Below are 24,392 nucleotides of genomic sequence, written 5' to 3'. Positions count from 1 at the left end.
TCTCTCTCTCTCTCTCGCACTCCTTGTCGTTGCTTTCTGTTGCCCTCTGGGCATTTGTGCATTTGTTTCTTCGCTTCTCTTGCTCTTTCCAGTTTTCTTTGATACTCCTTTCGTGCTTTGTAGGACTGCCTTCTGGGCAAATTCAGTCGTTCGCTCGCTTTCATGGTCTTTCAGTTTTGTTTGGCTCGTTTTTTGGTGGCTCGTTTTCCTTCTGTTTGCTTTCACGCTCGTTTGTTTTTGTTCCGCTCATTTTGCACGCGCTTATTTTGCGCTCGCTCACCTTTCCCTTTTTCGTTTTCACGCTCGTTGGTTTTTGTTTCGCTCGTTTTGCGCTCGCTCGCTTTTCGATTGAAGTGCTCACTCATTTTTCTTTGCTTCTCTCGTTTTTCGCGCGAACCCCCACCTCTTGTCTCTGCCCCCTTTCTTGTTCTTTTAGATGCTCATTTATATGTTTGTTTGTTTGTTTTATTTTGCAACGCAATAACCCCCAGCCCTCTCCATGCCCCTTTCTTGTGTGTTTAGATGTTCATTTATATGTTTGTCTGTTTCTTTCTTCAGCGCAAAAACCCCCACCCTTGTGTGTGGCCCCTTTGCGCAGCTCGATAACCCCCGCCCTTGTTTATGAACCCTTCGAGCATTTGTCTTAGCTATTTAGGGTCTTTTTTTACTTCAGGTGGCTAGATCAGGTGCTCTCCCTATGGAGCTCAGTAATGCACCAGCTCTAGTCTTCAAAGGAATTGAAAAGGCTCATGCAAAAGCTAACACAAGTTTACTGCTACAAAAATATGCCTTCTATGGAACCCTATACTTTTGCTTAAAAAAAGACATTTGATCAGACCTCAGGTCAATTGTACCGGATAAGAAAAGACTGTGATTGGCCGATATCGGGTATGAGAACACATTTGTTCATCTTAAGAAAAGACTATGGGTCGACCGATACTAGATTTGAAAAGACAGTAAGTCGACCGTTATGGGATATGAAGAGACCGTTGGTCGATATATGAAAAGAGCGTGGTCGACCGATGTTGGGTATGGAAAGACCTTTGGTCGACTTATGGAAAGACTTGAGGTCGACCCTTATTAGGAATTCGACCGTATATTTAAGGTAGGGAAATACCCCCGAGGTCGACTTTATAAATCTTTTCATAGTGTCGACCTCTCAACGAGGGAATCATAGAACTTTCCTTCAAGAGAAAGTTATAGTAAAAAAACTTTCCTTCATGATAAAGTTGCAACCATAGAACTTCTTTTATGGGAAAGCGTTAACCAATTTTTTACAACTTTTTTTGTCTATGACATTATGGATGTATGAGAGGAAAATTTTAGTATAGCAACTTTTTGTTTACCCAAACTGTTGCAAGAATTTTGCTTCACACACGAAAGTATTTTCGTGTGTGAAGCAAAATTCTTGCAACACTTTTTTGCATCTCGAATGATGTACGAAATGTGCGGAAAAAGCTGAAGTATATGTTCAAAATGAGATGAAGAATGCTGTGAAATTTTGAAATATTAGCGTATTCGGCGCATTTCAGCGCATTCGGCGCATTTACAACAACAATTCTTCGGTTAATTCCTTTAACGAAACGCGCTGACAATGATGTTTAACAAACCTCTCCAGGTTCTCGCAAGTGGTTATCATTTCCCAGGTTGAGGTGCCATCCGGAAGTGACCTCTGATCAGACCAAGTCCAACGCACACGGTGTGTTCCCAGACCAAAATTACAGGGTCTGGGATTTGGTTCGAGCGCACAATAGTATGATCAGAGGTCACTTCGGTCTGGGGATGGTATGATCAGAGGTCACTTCGGTCTGGGGATGGTATGATCAGAGGTCACTTCGTTCTGGGGATGGTATGATCAGAGGTCACTTCGGTCTGGGGATGGTATGATCAGAGGTCACTTCGGTCTGGGGATGGTAAGATAAGAGGTCACTTCAGGATGGTAATGGTCTGTCAGAGGTGGATTCAAGCGCACACTAGTCTGATCAGAGGCCCTTTTGTGCTGATTTTTTTTCTGATTTTTTGTTTTTTTTGTACCAAGAGATGTTGGCTCTGCCAAGAGGCAACAAAAAGCAGCATTTTGATCAGAGGCAAATCTAGAGACTGATGTCTTCGATCAGAAACAAGAGGGTACAGCTGATAGAACCTGCCAGTCCCCTTACAAGGAAATTTTGCTGAACTGTAGAATACGATATTTTATATGGAAAGCTGTCTAAATTTATCCATTCGAAATATGCACTAATGTATACTAAATAAATTTTTTCTCAGCAGTTGGGCTTTTTTTTCGTTAGCATTATAACTTTTAGAATGGTCTTTTCTTTAGATGAATTTAATAATGCAAACATCATTTTGTATGAAATGAATATATTATTCAAAATTAGTGCGGTGAGGTGATTTCGAGCGCACAATAGTCTGATCAGGAGTGACTTTTGAGCGCACATTAGTCTGATCAGAAGTGATTTTGAGCGCACAATCGTCTGGACGATGGTCTGGGTTTGGTCTGGGCCATGGTCGCACAATCGTCTGGACAATGGTCTGATTTTGGTCTGATCAGAGGTCCTTTCCGTCTGGAAAGGTCTGATCAGAGAGCGTTTCGAGCGCACTTAGAGCGCACACGGTGTTTCGAGCTCACTTTAGTCTGATCAGAGGGTACTTTGGTCTGGGATGGTCTGATCAGAGGTTACTTTCGTCTGGCACAGTCTGATCAGAGGTCACTTCCGGATGGCACCTCAACCTGGGTTTGAGGTCGCTTTATAACGTATTTCATAATCATACAGTGATGAATTACGGGAAACAACTATAGTGAATATGTGTTTATATAGACAGAAAAAGCACAGCTTCTGGAGATAAGGACAGCATCAGATGACGAGTCACTGGTTTTGGATGAGCCAAAGAGCAGCCCCTCCTCTAACTCACTCACGGCTACTATCATAGTGGTCACAAAAAGACAGTTGTCAAAAGTTGTACAGTTGAGCAAAAATGTCACAGTAAAGGAAGGTAACTCACTTAATAAATTTTGTTAGGAAGCAATTTTACCTCCATCTTTCTGCAATCTTGATTCTTATTCGATATTGGCAGTGTCTCGACCGGTGGTTTCGACAATTTAACTCCATTTGCAGTAGAAATAAATTTTTTAAAATGCGCCACTAAAAAATTGATACACTAAACTAATACACTTCAAAAGGGACGCTTAATGGTTTTTAATTTCCCCATAAAATACAACAAAACCCTGTATTCTTGAGAGTGTTTCAGAAATATGGTACCCTAGATGCGTTGATGATCTGAACAACTGCAAGAACGTTCTCTCGTCTTATGAACCCAATCTGGATCGAGATCACCCGGTGAGTGAACAAGTATCAATTAGGCAGCCATTAGTGTGAAAAAATTCTCTCAGAATTGTTTTTCTTTATAAAATCGCAAGTTTTTACTACGCCAGTGAGTTTAATAGTTGTTTTGATTTAGGGATTCAATGATGTCAACTACAGAAACAGACGCGCAGAAATTGCAATGCTGGCTCAGAAATACAGACAGTACGTTTAATGGCACATAAACAAACTTTCGTTTCAGTTAAAAATTTTCTTCGTGTGGAAAAAAAGTGCGGACATGAATATAACAAATATGACATGCGGCTATTTGCATTTACTAAGTTGCTTGAAACATTTTTAGCTCTCTTTGATCTGAAGCATATTTTAGTCACTGTCCGCGTGCTCACCTGTGGATTTCGTGAAAAATTAATGCTTGTTTTGCGTTGGCCTAAATTTCACGGGGTTGCATCGTTTAGTAACTCAATTTGACAAAAATTGCAATCACTGAAAATTCACTCCATATGGTTGGTATTCGGTTAATGAATAAAAAAACATTAAAACATTGGTAAAATTACAACTTTGTAATTACTGAATGTTTTATTACTACAACTTTTTCCAATAATGTGAATCTTCCAGCTATGTTATTTTCTTCACATATTTAGTGAACAGAATTTATACTTACAGCAAAATATTTGCTCATTTTGAATCACTAAAAAACGCTGTATGAATAAAATGCTGCACATTGAACAGGAACAAGACGTTGAGCCAGAATATCAGACTTATGACTGATTTTTAAATTTGACAATTTTATTAAATTATCTGTAAAATTGCCGCTTTCGATATCACATTTTTTTAAAAAAAGAACAGTAGAACAATTGCCAAAAATAGTCTACAGAATTTGCTCAATTTTGATTTTGCTCATTTTGATATATGAGTCACAGGTTAGAAACTGCGCAAATATCAATTTTATATGCACTCTCATCGTTTATTTTTTTGCATTACGTGTTACGTGGCCAATGTCCGAAAAACAGAGTAAACATAATTGATGTTGTCGCACATTTTTGCAACCGATGTTTTAAGATTAGATTGGTAAGCGGGTGTGGAAACCAGTTACACTCGACTAATTTAGAGTCAGATTTGCTTAAAATTTGGATACAGGTGAACTCGTTTTTCACAAAGTTCGTTTTTGTGGCTAGCGTGAAAATATAGGACAATCCTCCGTCACTATTATCTAAACCATAAGTCACTAGTTTCCACGCTAAAAGTATATTCCAAATAACTAAGATACTTCAAATTTGACCAAAATGAAAGTGAGCCAAATTGTTTGTTAGTTTCCGAAATTTCCCTCTTAGTTTTAATTGCGGAATAGGAGGACAATTAGCAGTTACTTGACTACAAATTCCATTGATCACAAGAAAAATTGAGTCCTTGAATTGAGTTTCAAATAATTACAAATGAAATTCGGGAATTAAAGTTTAGGCCGTCTTCAAGTTTAAACTGTGGAACTGGGTTACGTTTATCCGGTAATAATAGCGACAACATTTACTCTTTTTTCACGATATACGTAACTCATTTCCACCTTTTGCGTAACTGTATTCCATCGTTGAAAATAATATGTGAATCGTGAAACTCGAGTTAGAGTTTTGTCACTCGAGTCCTAAAAACGCAAAATGTATCGAAATTTGCCTTTTCGGACATTGACCACGCTTTGTGAGGTTAACTTTTCCATACTTTTCCTATGTTCTGTTGCTGCAGGCTGAAATTGTAACAAATGTAACAATGTCAGGTTTCTGTATAAATGTGCAAGTTAGGGTTCTCAATTTTAAATTGTTAATTTTTCCAAGTTGCTAATGCTTCTTATATTCCATGATTCATGAATGCTGTCGATTCGAAGAGTTAATTTTTTGAAAAGTTGTAAAAAAAAATTTCACGGAGCATATTTTTTTTTTGAAATTGATGATTTTGATTAAATCAAGTGTTTGTAACTGCATTTTATGATTAATCTATGACTGTAGCTTTTCATAGTTGTCATAAAGGAACACATTTCAATTTTTGATGTCTTTCAGTGGAACCGATCCACCTCGGGTGGAATACACGGAAGTGGAGACTGCAACTTGGAAGGAGGCATTCGACAACCTCTCCCAGTTGTACACAACACACGCATGTATGGAATACCTCAAGTACTACAATCAACTCAAAGCTGACAACGTCATCCGGTAAGATGGAACCAATTTTGATCAATTACTAATAAGGACAATAAATTTTTAATTATGTTATCGTAGACATATTTCAGTCATAATGAATCATAATCAGCTTTAAGAATCTAACGTGACCATTAATTGCCGCAATTATTAATTGGTTCCTAGAGGTGGTTTGATATTTGATATGCTACTCACGCTTATTTTTTAAAAAAGCAAAACAGATTTCCCTTTCAATTTGTAATCTGAAAAGTGATAAAACTTCTCTGTTTTTTTGGTATCCATGCAAACTCATTTGGAAGTTCTTCAACTTAATTATGTTTGTCCAAACTAAAGAACAAAAACTGAGCAATTAATGACTAGTATAACTAATTGTTCAAAGTTGTGGAAAATGGTTACATTATACGTGAGTAGGAGTGACAAAGTCGTTGCCTCTTCAGTTACATTGTGGTACCGTTGACGTTTAGCTTTTTCATCGTGGATTACAATGAAGTTGGTTGAAAATTAGTGTTGAGGTCTCTGTTGCTTTCGTTGTTCACGAACAGTCAAAACAACCTCAAAATTATAGCAAGTAGCTTTTGCGACACAATATTTCGCAAGAACTTTTGTCCATCCGAACAGTTTCAATGAGTATTTTCTTCTACAATTGATAGTTTTACATGATTTTAATTAGATATGCACCATTTGTAACAGATGCGTAAACTTCCTGGAAGTCGATATAAACAATCGCCAGAGAAAACCAATATTTATTTTTTATTCACCCAGTAAGCGAAAATGATTAGATTCATGTACAGAAGTGGGTTCTTTGAGGGTTTAAGAATGAGAAAAAAGCGGAGATTCAAAATGCCCTTTTGGCATCCTATCGCCATCTAACATCAGCGTCTGACTTAATAGCGGCACTTTTTGAAAATAATGTGTATAATCGTTTTCTTGTATAAAAGTTAATTGGTATAGGGGAACATCTCTAAATTTTGTTAAAACTTAAAAACGCTGTTTGATTGCTTAACATTGTTTTTTAGTATATGTATGTTAATGATTAACAGAAGTATCCTGCAGTTATTGAACATTTGAAGGATTTCAAGTGCCAATTTTGCGGATATTGTTTTCGCAATTTTCCGGATTATGCTCTGCTAATTTCAGTTTGTTAAAAGTTTTTGTAAAATTAACAAAACCTGCTGGAGTAATCCATAATCAAGCGTATTTCAAATCAACAAAATCAAGTTTATTTACCTGTATTTGTCCAAATATACCAAAAAAGACTCCAAATAACGTTTAACTATCTTTCTGCGTCGCAACTATACAACAAACCGATTCATTCGATTCATTGTTCCGACCCCATTTGTGGGGGGAGGAATTATATACTCAAATGGGTTTTTTTTGTTCAGACAAATTTGGCCGATCGATATATTAATCGTAGAGAAATGTGAGTGGTATCATTAAAAAACTCCAGCGTAAAATTCAAAATTAAAAAGATTTTTTTGAATTTCCTTTTTTTTCGAGGATTTATCAAGGTTTAAAGTTTCATGTGAACACGGGATATTTGTTCACTTTTGTTCATTTTACCGTAATTTTTGTTCGAATTAACATTTTTTCTATGAAAATTTGTTATCAAAATATCATTTCACGGCACAAAATAAATCAATTTTGTGTTTCTAACAGACGAAAGGCGATGAAAAGACTGGTCTCATAGGGAAGTTTACTATCAAAAAGTTCGAATCCTATTTGAGAGCTCCTTTTTTGGAAAATTGTGCATTTTTTTCAAGTCACCTAGAGACTTGTCACTTTTCCTATCGAGGTTCCGTTAATGACAAACCTCGTTTACAAATAATCGCTCATGTTTTTGGATTCGTATCTCAGTTTTCGTAACTTTTTAATAAAATCTTGATTTTCTTTTTGAGGTTTTAGTAAAGTGTTGGAATCCGATGGCATAAACTGGTTAACTAAAAATGCACTAGGTTTGGTAAGGCGCGTTAAGTGCACCTATCTAATGCTTTGAGTGGACAGCTCAAAGCCGTAAAGAAAATAAAATTTTGAAGTTTTTCTTTAATATTAACCAATCATAAACTTAATTTTGTGAACTGTGAGTCAGTCTCAGTAATAAAAGGTCTCCTCCTTCATACTGTAGCTGAAATTTATCTCGTTAGTCGTTTTATCTTGTAACTATTGGTTACAGGACTTCAAAAACAAAAGAGTTTAATTTTTTTAAAATTTTTTTTTGACATTTCGTGTTATTGGTTTCTTTTGAAATCTTATAACGTTATCCTAATGTTGACGGCTCCCTCTGTTTCAACTAAGACATTCAATGTATCATAAAAAAAGTTTCAGGGAAAAAACTTATGGTTCAACACTTTTCTACAGAGTTTTTTGTTTTTGCCTGTATTTGTTTTTGCTTTCATTGTCATAAAACTTATTGTGATTTTTTATTGATTACCTATGCATAGCAATTATTCTAGTCCTCGCAAGGAGGCATAATTGAGCGTATTTGTTGGCTTCCTTTGAAAGCTATTGATTTCGTAGTATCGGGCCGTTTTGAAATCTTATCCTGTTATCCCTATACTAATGGCTCCGATTGGTTTAGGGAAGGGTTTCAAAGGATCGTAACTGAAGTTTTCACAGTAAAACTTATGGCTTAGATGGCTTCGACACTTTCTTCTTGCACTTTCCTACAGATTTTTTTTTGCTTTTTGCCTGTATTTGTTGTTTTTTTTTCACGGTCATAAGACAAATTGTGATGTCTAATTAATTACCTATGCATAAAAAAGATCCTTGTTATTACTTCGCGACAAAACTCAGCGTAATTTTTTTTTACTTTCATTGAAAGCTATTGAATTAATGACTGTTAAGTCTTTAAAATTAGTTTTTTGAAAATTGTTTTTATTATTAATCAATCTTAAGCTTAATCTGTTCAACTGTAAGTCAGTCTCAGTAACGACAGAGCTCCTTTCCTCCCTAATTCAACAAAAATTTATCTAGTTAGCGGATGGTTTAAATTGCTTAAACTTTCTTCTAGCATTTTTCTACTGAATTATTGGATTTTGCCTGTATTTGTTGTTGTTTTCATAGTCAATGATACGTTGTGATGTTTTTTTGATGATTTCCGAGTGACAAACATCTTTGTCATCACATTGAAATCCTTGTCAATTCTTGTCGGCATAAATTAGCGTATTTAAGGGCTTCCGTTGAAAGCAATTGAATTTTATGACTGAATTCAGTTTTATGACTGAATTGAAAGCAATTGGGTTTTATGATCCTACTGGTTTTCTCAAAAAGTGGTTTTAATGTGTTTTTCATTGCCAATGAACTTATTGTGATAAGTTATCAATAATTTTTGAGCGAAAGATGTCATTTTTTTCCATTAAGGCAGAACTTAGCGTTTGTATTTATTTACGTTGAAAGCTATTGTGTTTAATGGCTTTGATACTATGGGTTTTCTCAAAAATTTTGTGGTTTTAAAAAAATTGTTTAAACTTACTGTTTTTGAGTCATTTTTAATAATAGAAAAGAATCTCACTGCTGTTAAAAAATAGTTGAAACTGGAAAAGTTTTTTACTGAAATGTTCCTTCACTAATGGCTTTGACACTTTTTTCGTTTAATTTTTTGATTTTGCTGTTTTTGCCTTTTTATTACGTTCTTTAGGTAGCCGTAAAAAGCTGACCGGTTTCCTAAACGTGTAAATAAAGATGAAATGACTGATGTTACCCGAAGCAATCAAACTATATTGAATAGTCTTAAAGTTTATGATATTATACTTCTTCAAAAATTTTTCAAACTTTTCAGTTTTAGTTGTTCTTTTCATCAACTTGTAACTTATTCTCATCGTCGAGAGGTCACATCTAGTTCCTTGAATTTCAAGAAATAGCATGTCTTCTAATTTTATGTCGTAACTGACGTTTTGTTGGGTGGTTAATTTGCGTTTTCATAAAAGTTTTTTGAGTGATGTTTTTGTGTTTCTTTTTCTCTTCTTTCAGCACATTCAGGTAATAACAGATCCCAATGATTTTCAAATGTGGCCCAATTGAATTTTTTTATTCTTTAAGTTTAATGTTAGCTGAATTAGTATGAATAAAAACTGAAATAGAAATACATAATATTCAGATATTAGCTAATGATGTTTATGGCTTCAAAAATTTGTTTTTGTTAATAATATTTCTGCTAGAGATTTTCCGCTTCTTTAGTCTGTTCTTATGGCTTAGTCTAACCAAAGACAGGTCCCAATGGTTTTTTAAATGACTTTTTAGTAAACTTATCAAGAATTATTTGGTTATTAACTGAAGATTTTTTAGACCTATGAAGATTTTGGGTTTAAAAAATTTTGATTGATTTTTGATTTGAACCTCATTTTTTGTTCTCTTTGTCGACTTGTTACCTAGTCTCATTAAGGAAAACATTCATCTGCTGTATAGTTAGGAAAAACTAACTCTGTGTAGTTAATGTTTTAACTAATTGCATTTTGCCGTCGTTTTCTTGTAATCTTTTTAATGGCATATCTCGTGAGCGCTGTAATGACGCAAGCCATTATGCAATTCAATCAGTAGTTTGGCTGTGAAACGACTTTTTAAAACTCAGACATCTATTTTTGTTATCTCTTCATTTGGTTGACAATCAAGTCAAAAATGTAGATGAGCTCGGGTCGGAACATCATGTGCGAACGCACATTAACGAGCCTACTTGTTACAACCTAGCGTGGACATCTGATTGAGAGAAAAATGAGGTTGATGCATATTATTTAAAGTTGTTGAAAAAACATTTCCCAGGCTTAAAACTCAAGGAAGTTCAATCTTTTCAAGTTTCATAGGAGGCGATCCAAGTCGTTTTTTATCAGCGAACCAACATGATGGGGACGAAAAAAATGACTTTGTCGTGATTACCTAAGGTAGCACTGCTACCCAAGATAGAAAAAAAGCACTGACGAGAATTTTATGTTGAAAAGATTTTGCAACTCTAGTTTAGAATGGCGCACTAAAATTGATGCGAGAGATTTAATGACACCTTTGATTCTAACAGAAGGCTTCAAACTTTAAACTTGAGTTGAAAAATTAGTGACATTCAAATCTTTATCAAAACAGAAAACCAATTTATTTCAAACTCAGTGCGAAATGTTTATTCATTTGAGGATTTTTGGCTTTAGAAACGACACCGTCCCTCAACTAGAAGATCTCTCCAAATATCTGCACGGTAAGTATATAGTTTGAATTCAGTTTCTTTTCTACTGCTGCTGTGTTTTCGAAATCTATTACAAACAATGATCATACTTGTAGCTTAACCAAAAACATTTTTGAAATGCTCGTATATATGATTTGAAATGAACACTGTTTTTTTCCATCACCGAGTTTATTTTGCAGACGGGGTCAATGAATGGACGCAAAGCTGATTATTGTCCACTAAAACAATAAATAATTTTTGTAATTCTAGTTTTTCAAAACTCCGATAATCACTTATAAATAAATAATGAAAATAGAATTAATTGAGCAGTGAACATTAATTTAGTTTTACAAGTAAAACTCCAGCTTAAAACCATTACACAAGGATTTAATTTTAGATTTTTCAAATCTGCTTCCTAAATTGTATGAATCAAAATGCATTTGTCCAATAAGAGTGAGTTAAAAAATCTTGTCTAAATTATCGAATTCACTCAAAACGAGATTGAAATGTTTAAAGAAGTGAGTTCGAAATTGACGATGATTACTTTCTCTTCATCTGTAGCTGCCACTGGGTTTACGCTATGTCCGGTGTCTGGCCTTGTTTCTGCCAGAGACTTCCTGGCTTGTCTGGCATTCAAGGTGTTCCCCTGCACTCAGTACATAAGACATCACGATGCACCCATGCACTCTCCTGAACCGTGAGGCCATTTACCCTTTTCTTTTCAATTCGTTTATGTCTTGTCCTACCTGTAACTTTTGAGTGATTATTTTGCAAATCGTTGTGCAGTGTTGTCAAATCACCCGCAGGTTGCGGTCCCAGACCAAAAGTCCACGTGTCCAGAATGAAATAAACGCAACATGGTGGGTCGTGTGTTCAAAGCATGTTAACCAAAAAAGAATTCACCATGGTAGATGATCATAAATTGACAACAAGCCTCCAATTTTTGCCAAGTCGTGAAATCAAGTTCAAATAATTTTCATTGACTAAAAAATAAACTAGAACTAGAAATTACTAGGACTCGGAAAGCAATTTAGAGATAAACGATCAGAAAACACGAAAAGACAGTAAAAACAGAAATCAAATTACTACGAGTGATCAAAATTACCGATAGAAATTGATTTTAACGGAAATCAAAATTTATGAACAAAATTACAGAACATACCCGGCAGATTGCCAGCAAATAGCGGCTGTTGATTCCAATAATCATGATTGGGATTGAAAGAATAGAAGATATTGAAAAAACAAAGATTTTAGTACAAAAACATTTTTGAAGTCCAATTTATTTTGATGGCATTTCGTAGTCGAACATATTTCTGTTTCTTAGAGAGAGGCTACAAGGGCTACTATCAATACCAATAAGCATTAGAGATGGTAACTAAGACTTATAGGAACGACTTTCAAATAGTGGGCATCTAAAATTGTGCTTTATGGGTTTATCCCGTTTCTATTTTTGATTTCAATTTTTTATACTAACTCTGTTCATTTTGAATTGCTTTGCTGAGCAACTGATGTTCAAAATTAATTTTAGCAGAATGAGAGAAGAGAGAAACTAGCCTAGAGAAGTCAAAAACATTTCAAGCAAAATCTTGAAAAAGCGGCAAAATGAGGTAAAGCGAAAAATTTTTTTGTTTGACGAATTAAAAAACATAGGAGGACAAGTCCTGACGAACAATTCAAAGAATTTTCTTTGACTAAAGAGAAAAACTAGACCTAGAATGGACTATGAGTGAATTGAGAAAACCATTTTTAAAAAATCAGATCAAAAAATAAGAAAAAAAAACAAATAATCAGTGTCATAATCCCGCATGTGAATAAAAAAAACCACTAGCGAGAAATGAAAATTTAATTCAACCAAAAAACTAGGCCTAGAATGAGCTGTGAATGGATTGGGAAAACCATATAGAAAAAAAACCGATCCAAAAAATCGAAAAAACAGTAAAAATCAGAGTGAAATTGCCGCATGTGAACAAAAAACCACTACCGAGAAACCGAATTTTTGTTCAAACACCATTTTCGCACTCTACTTTAAAATTAGAGCGAAAAAAATTCACGCCGCAAAACCACTCGCTTTTTCGCTCCATTTCCTGTTTCGGCGTGACCAAAATCACTACTCCAATTTGACTTCAAAAGTCATGAAAATGTGTGAACAGATCTTAAAAACAAAGACAGCGCCCCAATACAATTCAAATTCTTTGAATTGTAAAAAAACATAGCAGGACAATATCTGAAATACAATTCAGAGAATTGAGTGAAAAACTCAGACGTAATCAACCTGACCAGTTGATCAATTGAACAATGCCAGATAGAACACAAACAAAATAATCTCAAAAAGTTGAGAAACTAAAAGAATCAAAACTAAACAAAAATATACTCATTGCTAAAACTCTTGAGGCTTTTAAACCTAAAGCAAAATTTTTTCCCTTTAAAAATACCTAGCACAAATTTGTTCAAAACCATCTTTTGTTTCTGAAATTGGTCCAGTATTATATCTGCAAGACCTGAAAAATATTCATTGACCCTTAAAGATCGACTAACTCGAAAATGAACAAAAAATTTGAAAAAAAAATCAATTGAAAGCGTGATATAAATATCTTCAGAATCATTTCTGTGTCTCTAGAGGCTATCCAAAAACCACAATTCCAAGCTTTAAAAAACTCATTTGCTCATAGATCGATAGGCAATATTTTTTAGAAAAAATTTCAAACTTCAAAAAATAGAATTTTGTTCGATTAAAATGTTGCAAGCCATTCAATTGCCCCCTGACAACTATTTAGGAGCATACTATCAAAACCCTGGATAAGGTTACTTGGCTACTGAGGCAAGAAAAAAATAAATAGAATACAAATGTTTTGGAAAAAACTGGAAAAAAATTGCAAATTTTATCAAAATAATTCAAATAGTTGAAAGAGAAAATTGCTGAAAACAAATCCACTGAAACTAAAAATCACAAAGTAATTCTTTATCAGAACGTGGGATATGTTTTCTCTCACATGAGAATGAACGAATATCAAAAACCATTCCATTGTTACTGGAAACTATGCATTGCCCTATTACCAAACTTCAAAGGATTTTGCTTTGAGATTGCTGCTCCCTGAAGCTGGAAAACTAAAAAAAATGACAAGAATTTTCAAAAACTGAAAAAAATGCGAATTTTGTCAAAAAAATTGCAAAAATTTGTGATTTTCAAACGTTGAAACCTATTCCATGGCAACTAAAATTTTTTCAGTTGCTTATTATCCAACCCCTGATGAGTTTTTCTGGCCCCTGGAACTCAAAAAATTTGAATAATGACAATAAATGTCAGAAAAAAAGAAAAAAATTGCAAGTTTTTTCAAAAAATGCTAAAAATCATGATGGCAAAAACATAAAAACATTAACACTAGAAACTATACAGTAATCTATCATCTATCATTTGATCAAACTCTAGAGGAAGTTTCTTGACACCTAGGGCTAAAAAACTCAAAAGATGACAAAAATTGTCAAAAAACCTGAAAAAAAGCAAAAACTAGTATCTTTTTGCGTGTTTGTGTTTGTAGTACCGAAACATATAGCTCATAAAATGGTCATGACAAGCAATTTTGTCTCGCAAAAGGACTTCAACAACTTTTATAAAAATCAACCTCAAACCAATCAAAACAAAAAATCAAAAAAAAAACATGCAAAATTGCACCATTTTGAGCCCAAAAACTCCAAAAATTGACCATTTAACCTTAAAATAAGGCCATCCCAGCAGGTGCACCACTATAAGCACTTGAAGGACTACTAACACTCACTTTGGGCCTCTAATGAAACTTAATGCTCGCTGGACTTTACCTGTTTATCCCGTTTTGAAAGATCAAATTCATTGAAAAATGAGTGAACACATCTTAAAAAAAACACAGCGCACCAATACAATTTAAAGTTTTTGAATTGCAAAAAAAACAGGAGCGCTATAATAGCCGGCTGAGAAGATGAGGGCGGCTATTGAAAAACAGAGTGTCCCACTACAATTGTTTAATTGTTTTGAATTGCATAAAACCCTACGAAAACACCAAAATTGTATTGAAGCAAAACTTGGAAAAAAACATCTGAAATCCAATGAAAATTTGTTGAAAATTTCCTCGGATTTCAGATAGTTTTTTTAAGGTTTTGCGTCGACACGATTTCGGAGTTTTCCTGGAGTTTTATGCAATTCAAGGCGATTATTTTGAGGCGCTCTCTTTTCTGTAATTTTTTTCATAAATTTTGAATACTGTTGAGATCAATTTCTAGTGATCAACGAGTGATCAAAATTATCCATAGAAAATGATTTCAACATTAATTGAAACTTATGAAAAAATCCCCAATACAATTGCTTTGAACTGCACTACACTCCACGAAAACTTTGAAATTGTATCAAAGCAAAACTTGGAAAACATCTGTAATCCGATAAAAAATTTTTGAAAAGCCTCAAAAAATAATTTACGACTCTAAGACAATTATTCCCTACAGACTATGTTAAATTGTTCATTTTTAAAGAATGGTTTAGAGTATAGACAAAACAAGAAAAACGGTACATGAAGAGAGAACCGAAAAAAGGATACGGACACATGCCAATTCTCTAAGGTAAAAAGATTTCAAGAAAACTGTTCTCCAGAAACTCTTTATTATCATTTCAGCTCTCGCTACATAATCACCACCCGGCAAAATAAAGAACGAGAACTTACATAGAAAACAATGCAATGATAATTTGAAATATAAAAAGCACAAAAGTATTTAGTTTATCTTGATAAAAAGTGAGCCATCAAACATTCAATTGTTTACTTTTGATTAAAAAAATCTATAGGGTATAATTAGATTGGAAATTGTTACATTTCATGAGATACATAATAAAGGAAAGATATAGCCAGAACACTTCAAAGTAAATATGCAAAAGAGGCTTCTTTTTTATGAATTTTAATTCTTAAGTTTTCCCACACCATTACATTTTAAAATTCATAATTATCAACTCAAAACGTCAGAAAAACCAGACAAAAACTAAATGCAACCAAAAATCATTCTATAAAAAGCAATCGCTTCCAAGATTGTACGAAATTGCTAAAAATGTGTAGGAGAGCAACAATGAAAATAAAAAGCCGCTCAATTAAATCGGAAGGCTGATAAATGCTTAAAATCATTGAAAAATAATTTGAAATTTGAAAATAATTTGAAGAAAAATGTGAGAAAAACCAATGGAGTAGGAAAAATAAACGCAAATCTAAACAGTCACCTTGAGAATACAACACATGAACGGCAAATGTTGCTCAATTATTGATTTCTTGCGGCTGCTCTTCGTTAGAAAAATACTTGATCTGCAGCCAATCTTTTTCTCTAGTTGAGATCTCTGTTCACACAAATTTACTCAAACAGCTATTTTCACGCTCAAAAATGACCCTTGCATCCTGTTTTATACATTTTAACGATTAATAAAACGAAGATAACTGTAACTCCTCTTCGAGTCGCATAAATACTGCAATCTTTAATCGATATGATTAATTCCTCAGCTTTTTACGTTGTCATTGGTTTCAAAATATTATTTCAATATTCAAGAATCTGCCCACTCTATTTGCAACAAAGGCTATTAATCGAAAACAAAACTACTTCAAGTTTTGCTGTTTTTCACTGAGAAATTCGACCTTACTACTTAAGGAAATGTTTAAGTTGGAATAGTCTCTAAGTGATATCTGCGTTCACCGTTGTTTTTACAACTGGAGTGCTCATTTTTTTAGTCGTTGGATGTCACTGTAACAAAACAAACAGCTCAAAAAAAGGTCAACTGTTGAACAAGAGTCAAACGCAGAACACACAGTGGAAAAAATTCTGGTCTTCATTAATGTCCCAATTCTGAGAGAATGTTATACTGAAAAAGAAATGCGTTTTTTCAACCGAATTTTCCGTTCCATCACTTTTGTCAAAATAATCCACCGCTATTTGCGCTAATAACTGTATCATTGGGATAATGTTAAATCTATTTAATTATTAACAAGACTGTAAAGCACTCCGCCATTTTGGATTTGTTTCTTTGCGGTTTTCGTTACTTCTTTCCTTCGCTACAACTGCAACAATTCGAAAATTAAATTCACACTTTAGAGCATTGGAATATATCATTATCACCCAAACAAAATTGGCAATTTTTGTTAATTGGCGAAGCACCTATCTATGTGCAATTAACCAATTTACAGTTCTTATCATAGGAATTTGTTTATAAAGAGTCTGCGTTCGTGTGTATGTCTGTATATATAGAGGTTATGCACAATTAAAGAAGTGGAAGTCAGTGGATTGACGCACGAAAATTGGAAAGGAAACGCATTAAAATCAGGTGAACTGGCGAATTTCTGATCATAATAATTTTTGCCTTGATTGGTATGGACATGGACATTTTCTGTTGGTCTATTTTGGGTCTGACAACTTTTCTCTGACGCCTCAACCTGAGCTTTAAAAACCACCCTGAAAAATATCTCTATTGAGCAGCCTTTACGCTATACATGGTTTTTCGGACGATTGACATTGAAAAGCTACTAGTTTGAAATACAAATTAACATAGGCTCTTTTCTGTGTCCAACATAATCCAAAGGTTGACAAGAAAAAAAATTGAGGTTGATGATCTAATGTAGAGTAAATTATTTTCAAATAGCGCAATTAATGCGACAAATACATGTTGCAAAAAAATGAAATTGGATGGCAAAATCTATGTACTAAAATAGACAATGCACTATGACACGCTACATTAGACACCCTAGTACTAAAAAGCTATCTACATCACGAGTTCTATAATATAACAAAGTTTGTGCTCATTAAGCATGATTAGAGTGAATTCAAGCTCGTTTTCTCCTCTTTTGCGGATAAGTTATCTTTATGGGTCTCTGTTGGCTTTTGCCCAGTTGTTGCGGCTACAGTTTGTCCAATTTTTTAAAACAAAGATACCAAAACTATCCAACTTCAGGCCACGATTCAATGCAATGCATTTACAGCACAATTTAAAGTGTTCCTTTCCAGAGACAGAATCATTCTTTGTGTTTTTTTAATAAATGGAATGTGATTTTTTGAAAAAAGTGACCCCAGAGACGGTCATTAATACTTGTTAGGCATCCAAATAAGCTGAACTTTTGTTATTTGATCTTTCGAGAATTACAAAACGCGCATTGAGAAGACCTCGTTTCAGCAAGATAATGATCTTGTGATTAAATGAAAAATTGCTGGCAATGCTTTTCAAAGGAAAGGTGTAGGAGGTACTGGAATGGCCAACATATATTCTGGATCTGAAACAACGAAAAATTTATGGGTGATTTTGACGCCGTGATTACAGAAGCAGGTTTGGGAACACTTAGAGGAAATTAGGAAAAGAATTGATGCATATGTATGAAGAATCATATATGAAAACTATACAAACAGTCCAATAGACGTTGAAAAAACCAAAGATGTAATGACTAGTTACTAGCGACTTGATTTGAATTCAAAATTTTATTTTTTTTGTTGTTTCTTACTCCTGAGTTGAAATTTCTTTGATTTCATGCACGGATCATATATGATTTCATACTCATCATACTCAATTTCTTAGTACGATCCTAGTATGAAATCATTGGGGTATCATTGGGATAATGTTAAATCTATTTAATTATTAACAAGACTGTAAAGCACTCCGCCATTTTGGATTTGTTTCTTTGCGGTTTTCGTTACTTCTTTCCTTCGCTACAACTGCAACAATTCGAAAATTAAATTCACACTTTAGAGCATTGGAATATATCATTATCACCCAAACAAAATTGGCAATTTTTGTTAATTGGCGAAGCACCTATCTATGTGCAATTAACCAATTTACAGTTCTTATCATAGGAATTTGTTTATAAAGAGTCTGCGTTCGTGTGTATGTCTGTATATATAGAGGTTATGCACAATTAAAGAAGTGGAAGTCAGTGGATTGACGCACGAAAATTGGAAAGGAAACGCATTAAAATCAGGTGAACTGGCGAATTTCTGATCATAATAATTTTTGCCTTGATTGGTATGGACATGGACATTTTCTGTTGGTCTATTTTGGGTCTGACAACTTTTCTCTGACGCCTCAACCTGAGCTTTAAAAACCACCCTGAAAAATATCTCTATTGAGCAGCCTTTACGCTATACATGGTTTTTCGGACGATTGACATTGAAAAGCTACTAGTTTGAAATACAAATTAACATAGGCTCTTTTCTGTGTCCAACATAATCCAAAGGTTGACAAGAAAAAAAATTGAGGTTGATGATCTAATGTAGAGTAAATTATTTTCAAATAGCGCAATTAATGCGACAAATACATGTTGCAAAAAAATGAAATTGGATGGCAAAATCTATGTACTAAAATAGACAATGCACTATGACACGCTACATTAGACACCCTAGTACTAAAAAGCTATCTACATCACGAGTTCTATAATATAACAAAGTTTGTGCTCATTAGGCATGATTAGAGTGAATTCAAGCTCGTTTTCTCCTCTTTTGCGGATAAGTTATCTTTATGGGTCTCTGTTGGCTTTTGCCCAGTTGTTGCGGCTACAGTTTGTCCAATTTTTTAAAACAAAGATACCAAAACTATCCAACTTCAGGCCACGATTCAATGCAATGCATTTACAGCACAATTTAAAGTGTTCCTTTCCAGAGACAGAATCATTCTTTGTGTTTTTTTAATAAATGGAATGTGATTTTTTGAAAAAAGTGACCCCAGAGACGGTCATTAATACTTGTTAGGCATCCAAATAAGCTGAACTTTTGTTATTTGATCTTTCGAGAATTACAAAACGCGCATTGAGAAGACCTCGTTTCAGCAAGATAATGATCTTGTGATTAAATGAAAAATTGCTGGCAATGCTTTTCAAAGGAAAGGTGTAGGAGGTACTGGAATGGCCAACATATATTCTGGATCTGAAACAACGAAAAATTTATGGGTGATTTTGACGCCGTGATTACAGAAGCAGGTTTGGGAACACTTAGAGGAAATTAGGAAAAGAATTGATGCATATGTATGAAGAATCATATATGAAAACTATACAAACAGTCCAATAGACGTTGAAAAAACCAAAGATGTAATGACTAGTTACTAGCGACTTGATTTGAATTCAAAATTTTATTTTTTTTCTTGTTTCTTACTCCTGAGTTGAAATTTCTTTGATTTCATGCACGGATCATATATGATTTCATACTCATCATACTCAATTTCTTAGTACGATCCTAGTATGAAATCAAAGAGATCATATATGACCCTAGCATGAAATCCAAGACATTATAGATGAACCATTCGTGAAACCAAAGAAAACACGCTTGAAAAATTGTTTGATTCGTGTATGAGATCAAGGAAATCATATGATCCTTGTATGAATCTGACAACGTGTTAAGTATTTCTTTCTCAGACCACCTAGAACGATAACTCCTTCTGCTTTATCTCTTTGAAAACCTGCACTTGAACCTGGCTTTTTTGTGCTTTATTATATGGTGCGACTTTGATGTGACTTTCAATTTCTCAGAGACCTCATCCATGAAGTATTGGGTCACGTGGTGATGTTCATGGATCAAAAGCTGGCCGACTTTTCCCAGAGAATAGGAAAGGCATCTTTGGGAGCATCTGATGAGTTCATTGTCAAACTGGCAACTGTAAGTTTTCTAATCAATCTAATCTTTTTTATCGATGATGGTTGTTTCATAACAATAATGCAGTGTCGAGAACTTCTAGCTCTCTTGAGCAGCTGTTTCTCTTTTTCAATTGGAACCAATTATGCGGAACTTTTCTAGTTCTTAAATCGAATCTTTCTTAATTCTTTTATGTTTAAATCGATAACTAGTTATGACTAGATAGAGATCGTAGACTAGTCATGAGAGCGAGAGGATACGGATGTAAAACAAACTCGTGTCAATGATAGCGTTGTGTTTTTGCTGTTTCTAGCTGTACTGGTTTACAGTGGAGTTTGGTCTGGTCAGAGAAGGCGGTCAAGTGAAGGCATACGGAGCAGGTCTCCTATCTTCATACGGAGAATTAGAGGTCAGTTTGTAACTCCCCGTTGTAAATCACAAAACAATCGTAAATACGATTCTTGGGAACTAAAATACCACTCTTCACCTCTGTAAAATTGGATAGAATTCTATCCCGCTGTAGAATCTAAAAACAATACTTTTGCCTCTATAATGGTAAATATCAACTGCTACGGCTGGTATTATTTGCAGCGAACTCAGGAGCTCGTTAATGGTCCAACTCATCCGGAAAATAAATCAGCCATGATCAGTTTTAATTTTTTCATACGTGCTCGCTTTAACCTCTTTTTTGAAGTGGCCATGCTTAGCCCAATTCAAACAATATAATCAGCCATGATCAGAACTTGGCTTTTCTTTGTCACACTTTCCCATTTTTCCTGATCGTTTTTAACTCACTCGTTTTCCATACTTGCCGGAGTGAGTTAATACCTCATCAATAAACTCATCTAACAGTTTTCGAACAGATAATTTTATCTCGGCTCTTCGATGATTTTAGGCATCAGTAGGAGTTGCGTGCAATGTGGTACAAGTAATGCGAAACAGTATGTAATTCTTATTCATATTTCTTAAAAATAAAGAGTTCGAAAAGAAAGTCTGGTTAATGGTCACAGGAGAAGACGTTTTTGCCCATGATAAGCCAATAACCTGTTAAATATGGGACTTTATCTCCTTAATGATAGGAATTTAGGCAGACTTTAAACTAAATAATTTGGCCCAGTAACCAAAAGCACCCCATGCACTTTATTTGTCTGATCAGAATGCCCTCCTCAACCTCACTATTGTCAGCGCATTATTTTTCATTATGTTCAAGGATGGCATTGAGAACAAAAATTTGTCTCTCAGAAGGAACGGGTGGAGAACACAGTTGTGCCATTTCAAGTAATAAATCAGTTTGTATGTGGAATTCAAGAACTAAATGTCTCTGAAGAAAATATTCGCAAGCAATTTTACTGTCTGATTAGCTTCGATAAATCCACATACGTCATAAATTCTTCAATTTATTTTAAAATAATTTTAACAGAACATCTAACGAAAATAATATCATCTCTATTTTAGCATGTAAAACGCTGATTTACTTCTACAAGGTAATTGCAACGAGAAAATTCAATTGTGTAGGAGTTAATAGTATCTCACAAGATAAACTTTCTTTTAAACTTTTCTGCACAATCTTACACTAGAAAAATAAAAGATTTATTGTAGGTTTTAAGTCACATAGTCAACAGAACATAGCATTCTTTGTATTGAATCTTTACATGTCACCTATTTGAGGAAGAAAACATTTTCTTTGTTTGTCTACTTTATTTCAAAAAAAGACACCTAAATAAACGTTCGTTTTTTGCTCGTTTTCACTTGTTATTTGACAGACAATATGTCTGAGAGGAAAAAAATTTTGTGTGAAAAACAACAAAAAAGAAAAAACAGCAGAAAAAATTTAACCCAGTGCTACAGGCTTTGCAAAATTGTTCAATCTTTTGCTATGAATACGAACTAAGTAGCGGATTCCTTGCTGAAAGTCAAAATATTGTAGCAGTGTTGTCACTTCAGCAAGTGGAGCTCAACGCCAATTTTTTTAAAGTTACAATGTAAACATTTTATCCTTTACTTAGTGCTTATCAGCTTGCTAAAAAAAATAACTTTGGAACACTGTCAAAGTTTTCGGTAACTTCAATTTGAAAAACAACTTCAGGTTTGACTCCAAAAAATCGACACTTTCAAAAAACGCCGCGGAAATTTGTTTTTCCCTTTAGCATTTCAACGAGCGCTGAGCGCATTTCTTATTTCTGATTTTAATGAATGGGATTTTCTTTTGGACTTGAAACAATTTCTACTGAAAAACTAAACTCACTATGAAAAATTACAAAAAAATTATTGTTACCATCTCACCTTCATAATTTTTCATATTATGTGTACTTAACTGACTCACTTTGCTTCACTCTCGTCTTTAGCGGTCATTTTTTCCTGCTCTGCTTTGTATTTGTGTAGGTTTGTATTCTTTCATCCAAATTCCAATGGGTAATTATATTTGGTAATAGACATTTGAATATGAAAGTTTTTAAAAACTACTACTTTCAATCCCCCTTTTTAACGTTGAAAATTATCTTATTAAGAAACAATCTTGTACAACTTCCTCTTTACTAAAGAGAAAAATTACTTGTTACTTCATTTATTTGCAATCCTTTAAGGGTGAAACTACAATGGCTAGGAATAATTTTACGCAACTAAAGAACTAAGAGAATTTTTAATTTTTAGAGGAAAACAATCTAAAAACCAAAAATATATGAATTGTCTTCAATAAAAAAAATACTTACCTATTTTCAGTTACACTATTTATCAATTTACTGGCTCCAAACAAAAACAATCGAGAATTGATTTTAAAATGAATCAGTTAAAAATGTTTTCTCTGACTCTTGCTGAATTGAAATTAATGGGCATTTTCAATAAAATATTCCCCTAAAATTAAAAACACACTGACAAAACTGTCAAACCTGAAATAAAAGAAAAAATTATCATTAACCCATTAAATGGCAAGAACTATAAAAGCGTTCAAATCTTTATTTTGAAGAAAAAACACAACACTCTACACTTCAACAAATAGAACTCTTGGTTATGGGCTTATTTTAAGGATTGGTGTTTTATTTAAACAAAAACGAGGCGAAGTCTGGATCATAGTTTTTTGGTCTTCCTGAGTATTTTCATAATTTGAACCAGCCAAAGTCTGGACCATATCGCATTTTGGTCTGGGCTGGTCTTTTCATAAGGATTTTTGAACGAGCACATGAATGCACCGAAAATTTAAACAAGTCATAGTCTGGATCACAGGTATTTTAAGTCTGCCTGGGTATTTTCATAGTCAAAAGTGGTATGTATGGGTATTTTTATAAGTCATTTTGAACGAGGACCACAACCTAGGTACCGCTGAAAAATGGTCATAGTTCCGAAGACGCTTATTTCCTGATGTTTTTGTTATAGTCTGCGTGGCCCTCCACGTTTATCAACGTTGGCATGGATCATAAGCTGTTAGAGTTGAAGCAATTCTGTTTAAAGGCAACTATGATTTACCCAAAATAATGACAACAAGAGTGACAAAAACTGGCCTCAAGTTTTGATTCACAAGACTCAAAATTATCAAAAAACAAGTTGCAAAAAATTGTATAAGGAACAAATGTGTTTTATTGTTGCAGTACGCACTATCTCCTGAGCCTGATCACGTGACATTTGATACCTCAGTTGTGACAGTGCAACCATATGATGACTACAACTACCAGCAGGTCTACTTCATTGTTGACAGCTTCCAACACATGCTACACAACTTCGAGTCAGTTAATTCTCACAATAGTTGCCTTTCCTTCCTTCATGTGTCACTTCTCTTGTGATTCTAGCCATCAAAATTAACAAAATGTATAAAATATTATTAAGGCGTTTGCTACGAGTCAGTTTATTGTCGCTATCAATAATTTGGTAGAGAGTTGTTTTACTTACTATATACTCATTATATATTCCCCTACTTGTCACGCACGATCGCCGCCAATTCTTCTTATCAACGTACCTAATTTGCAGAAATGAACGGAAAAAATCAGTAACGTAATGCAAAAAAGTTCCTCGGCTTTCTAAAAGTGGATTAAAAAACAAGTTGCCGCCTGGCATTTCCGTATATCTCGACTGTAAAAAATTTCCTATCTAAATAATGTTTTATGTAATTTTTAACAAAGCTCAATCAAGAAGGATTTAGCGCATAATTTAATTGAAACTGTT

The 24,392-nt window shown here is 34.1% G+C and overlaps 1 protein-coding gene across 1 annotated transcript in view; it reads left to right on the top strand.

The window, feature by feature from the left end:
• LOC142344146 (tyrosine 3-monooxygenase-like) overlaps positions 1 to 23,955 on the top strand; it is a gene marked incomplete at its 3' end in the record, with an annotated part of 54,319 nt that extends 30,364 nt beyond the window's left edge. Inside the window, 9 exon segments of the mRNA XM_075395672.1 lie at positions 2,820 to 2,994; positions 3,250 to 3,338; positions 3,460 to 3,527; positions 5,369 to 5,518; positions 10,630 to 10,676; positions 11,205 to 11,340; positions 20,138 to 20,264; positions 20,554 to 20,649; positions 23,822 to 23,955. Of these exon segments, the coding sequence (XP_075251787.1) occupies positions 2,820 to 2,994; positions 3,250 to 3,338; positions 3,460 to 3,527; positions 5,369 to 5,518; positions 10,630 to 10,676; positions 11,205 to 11,340; positions 20,138 to 20,264; positions 20,554 to 20,649; positions 23,822 to 23,955 (1,022 nt within the window).
• Between the last annotated feature and the right edge of the window lie 437 nt (positions 23,956 to 24,392).

This window comes from Convolutriloba macropyga, chromosome 8 (assembly GCF_964194025.1).
Source record: "Convolutriloba macropyga chromosome 8, txConMacr16.3, whole genome shotgun sequence".
Classification (NCBI taxonomy): Eukaryota; Metazoa; Xenacoelomorpha; order Acoela; family Convolutidae; genus Convolutriloba; species Convolutriloba macropyga.
The sequence above is the reverse complement of the archived record's forward strand: the minus strand, read 5'-3'. Positions and strand labels throughout refer to the sequence as shown.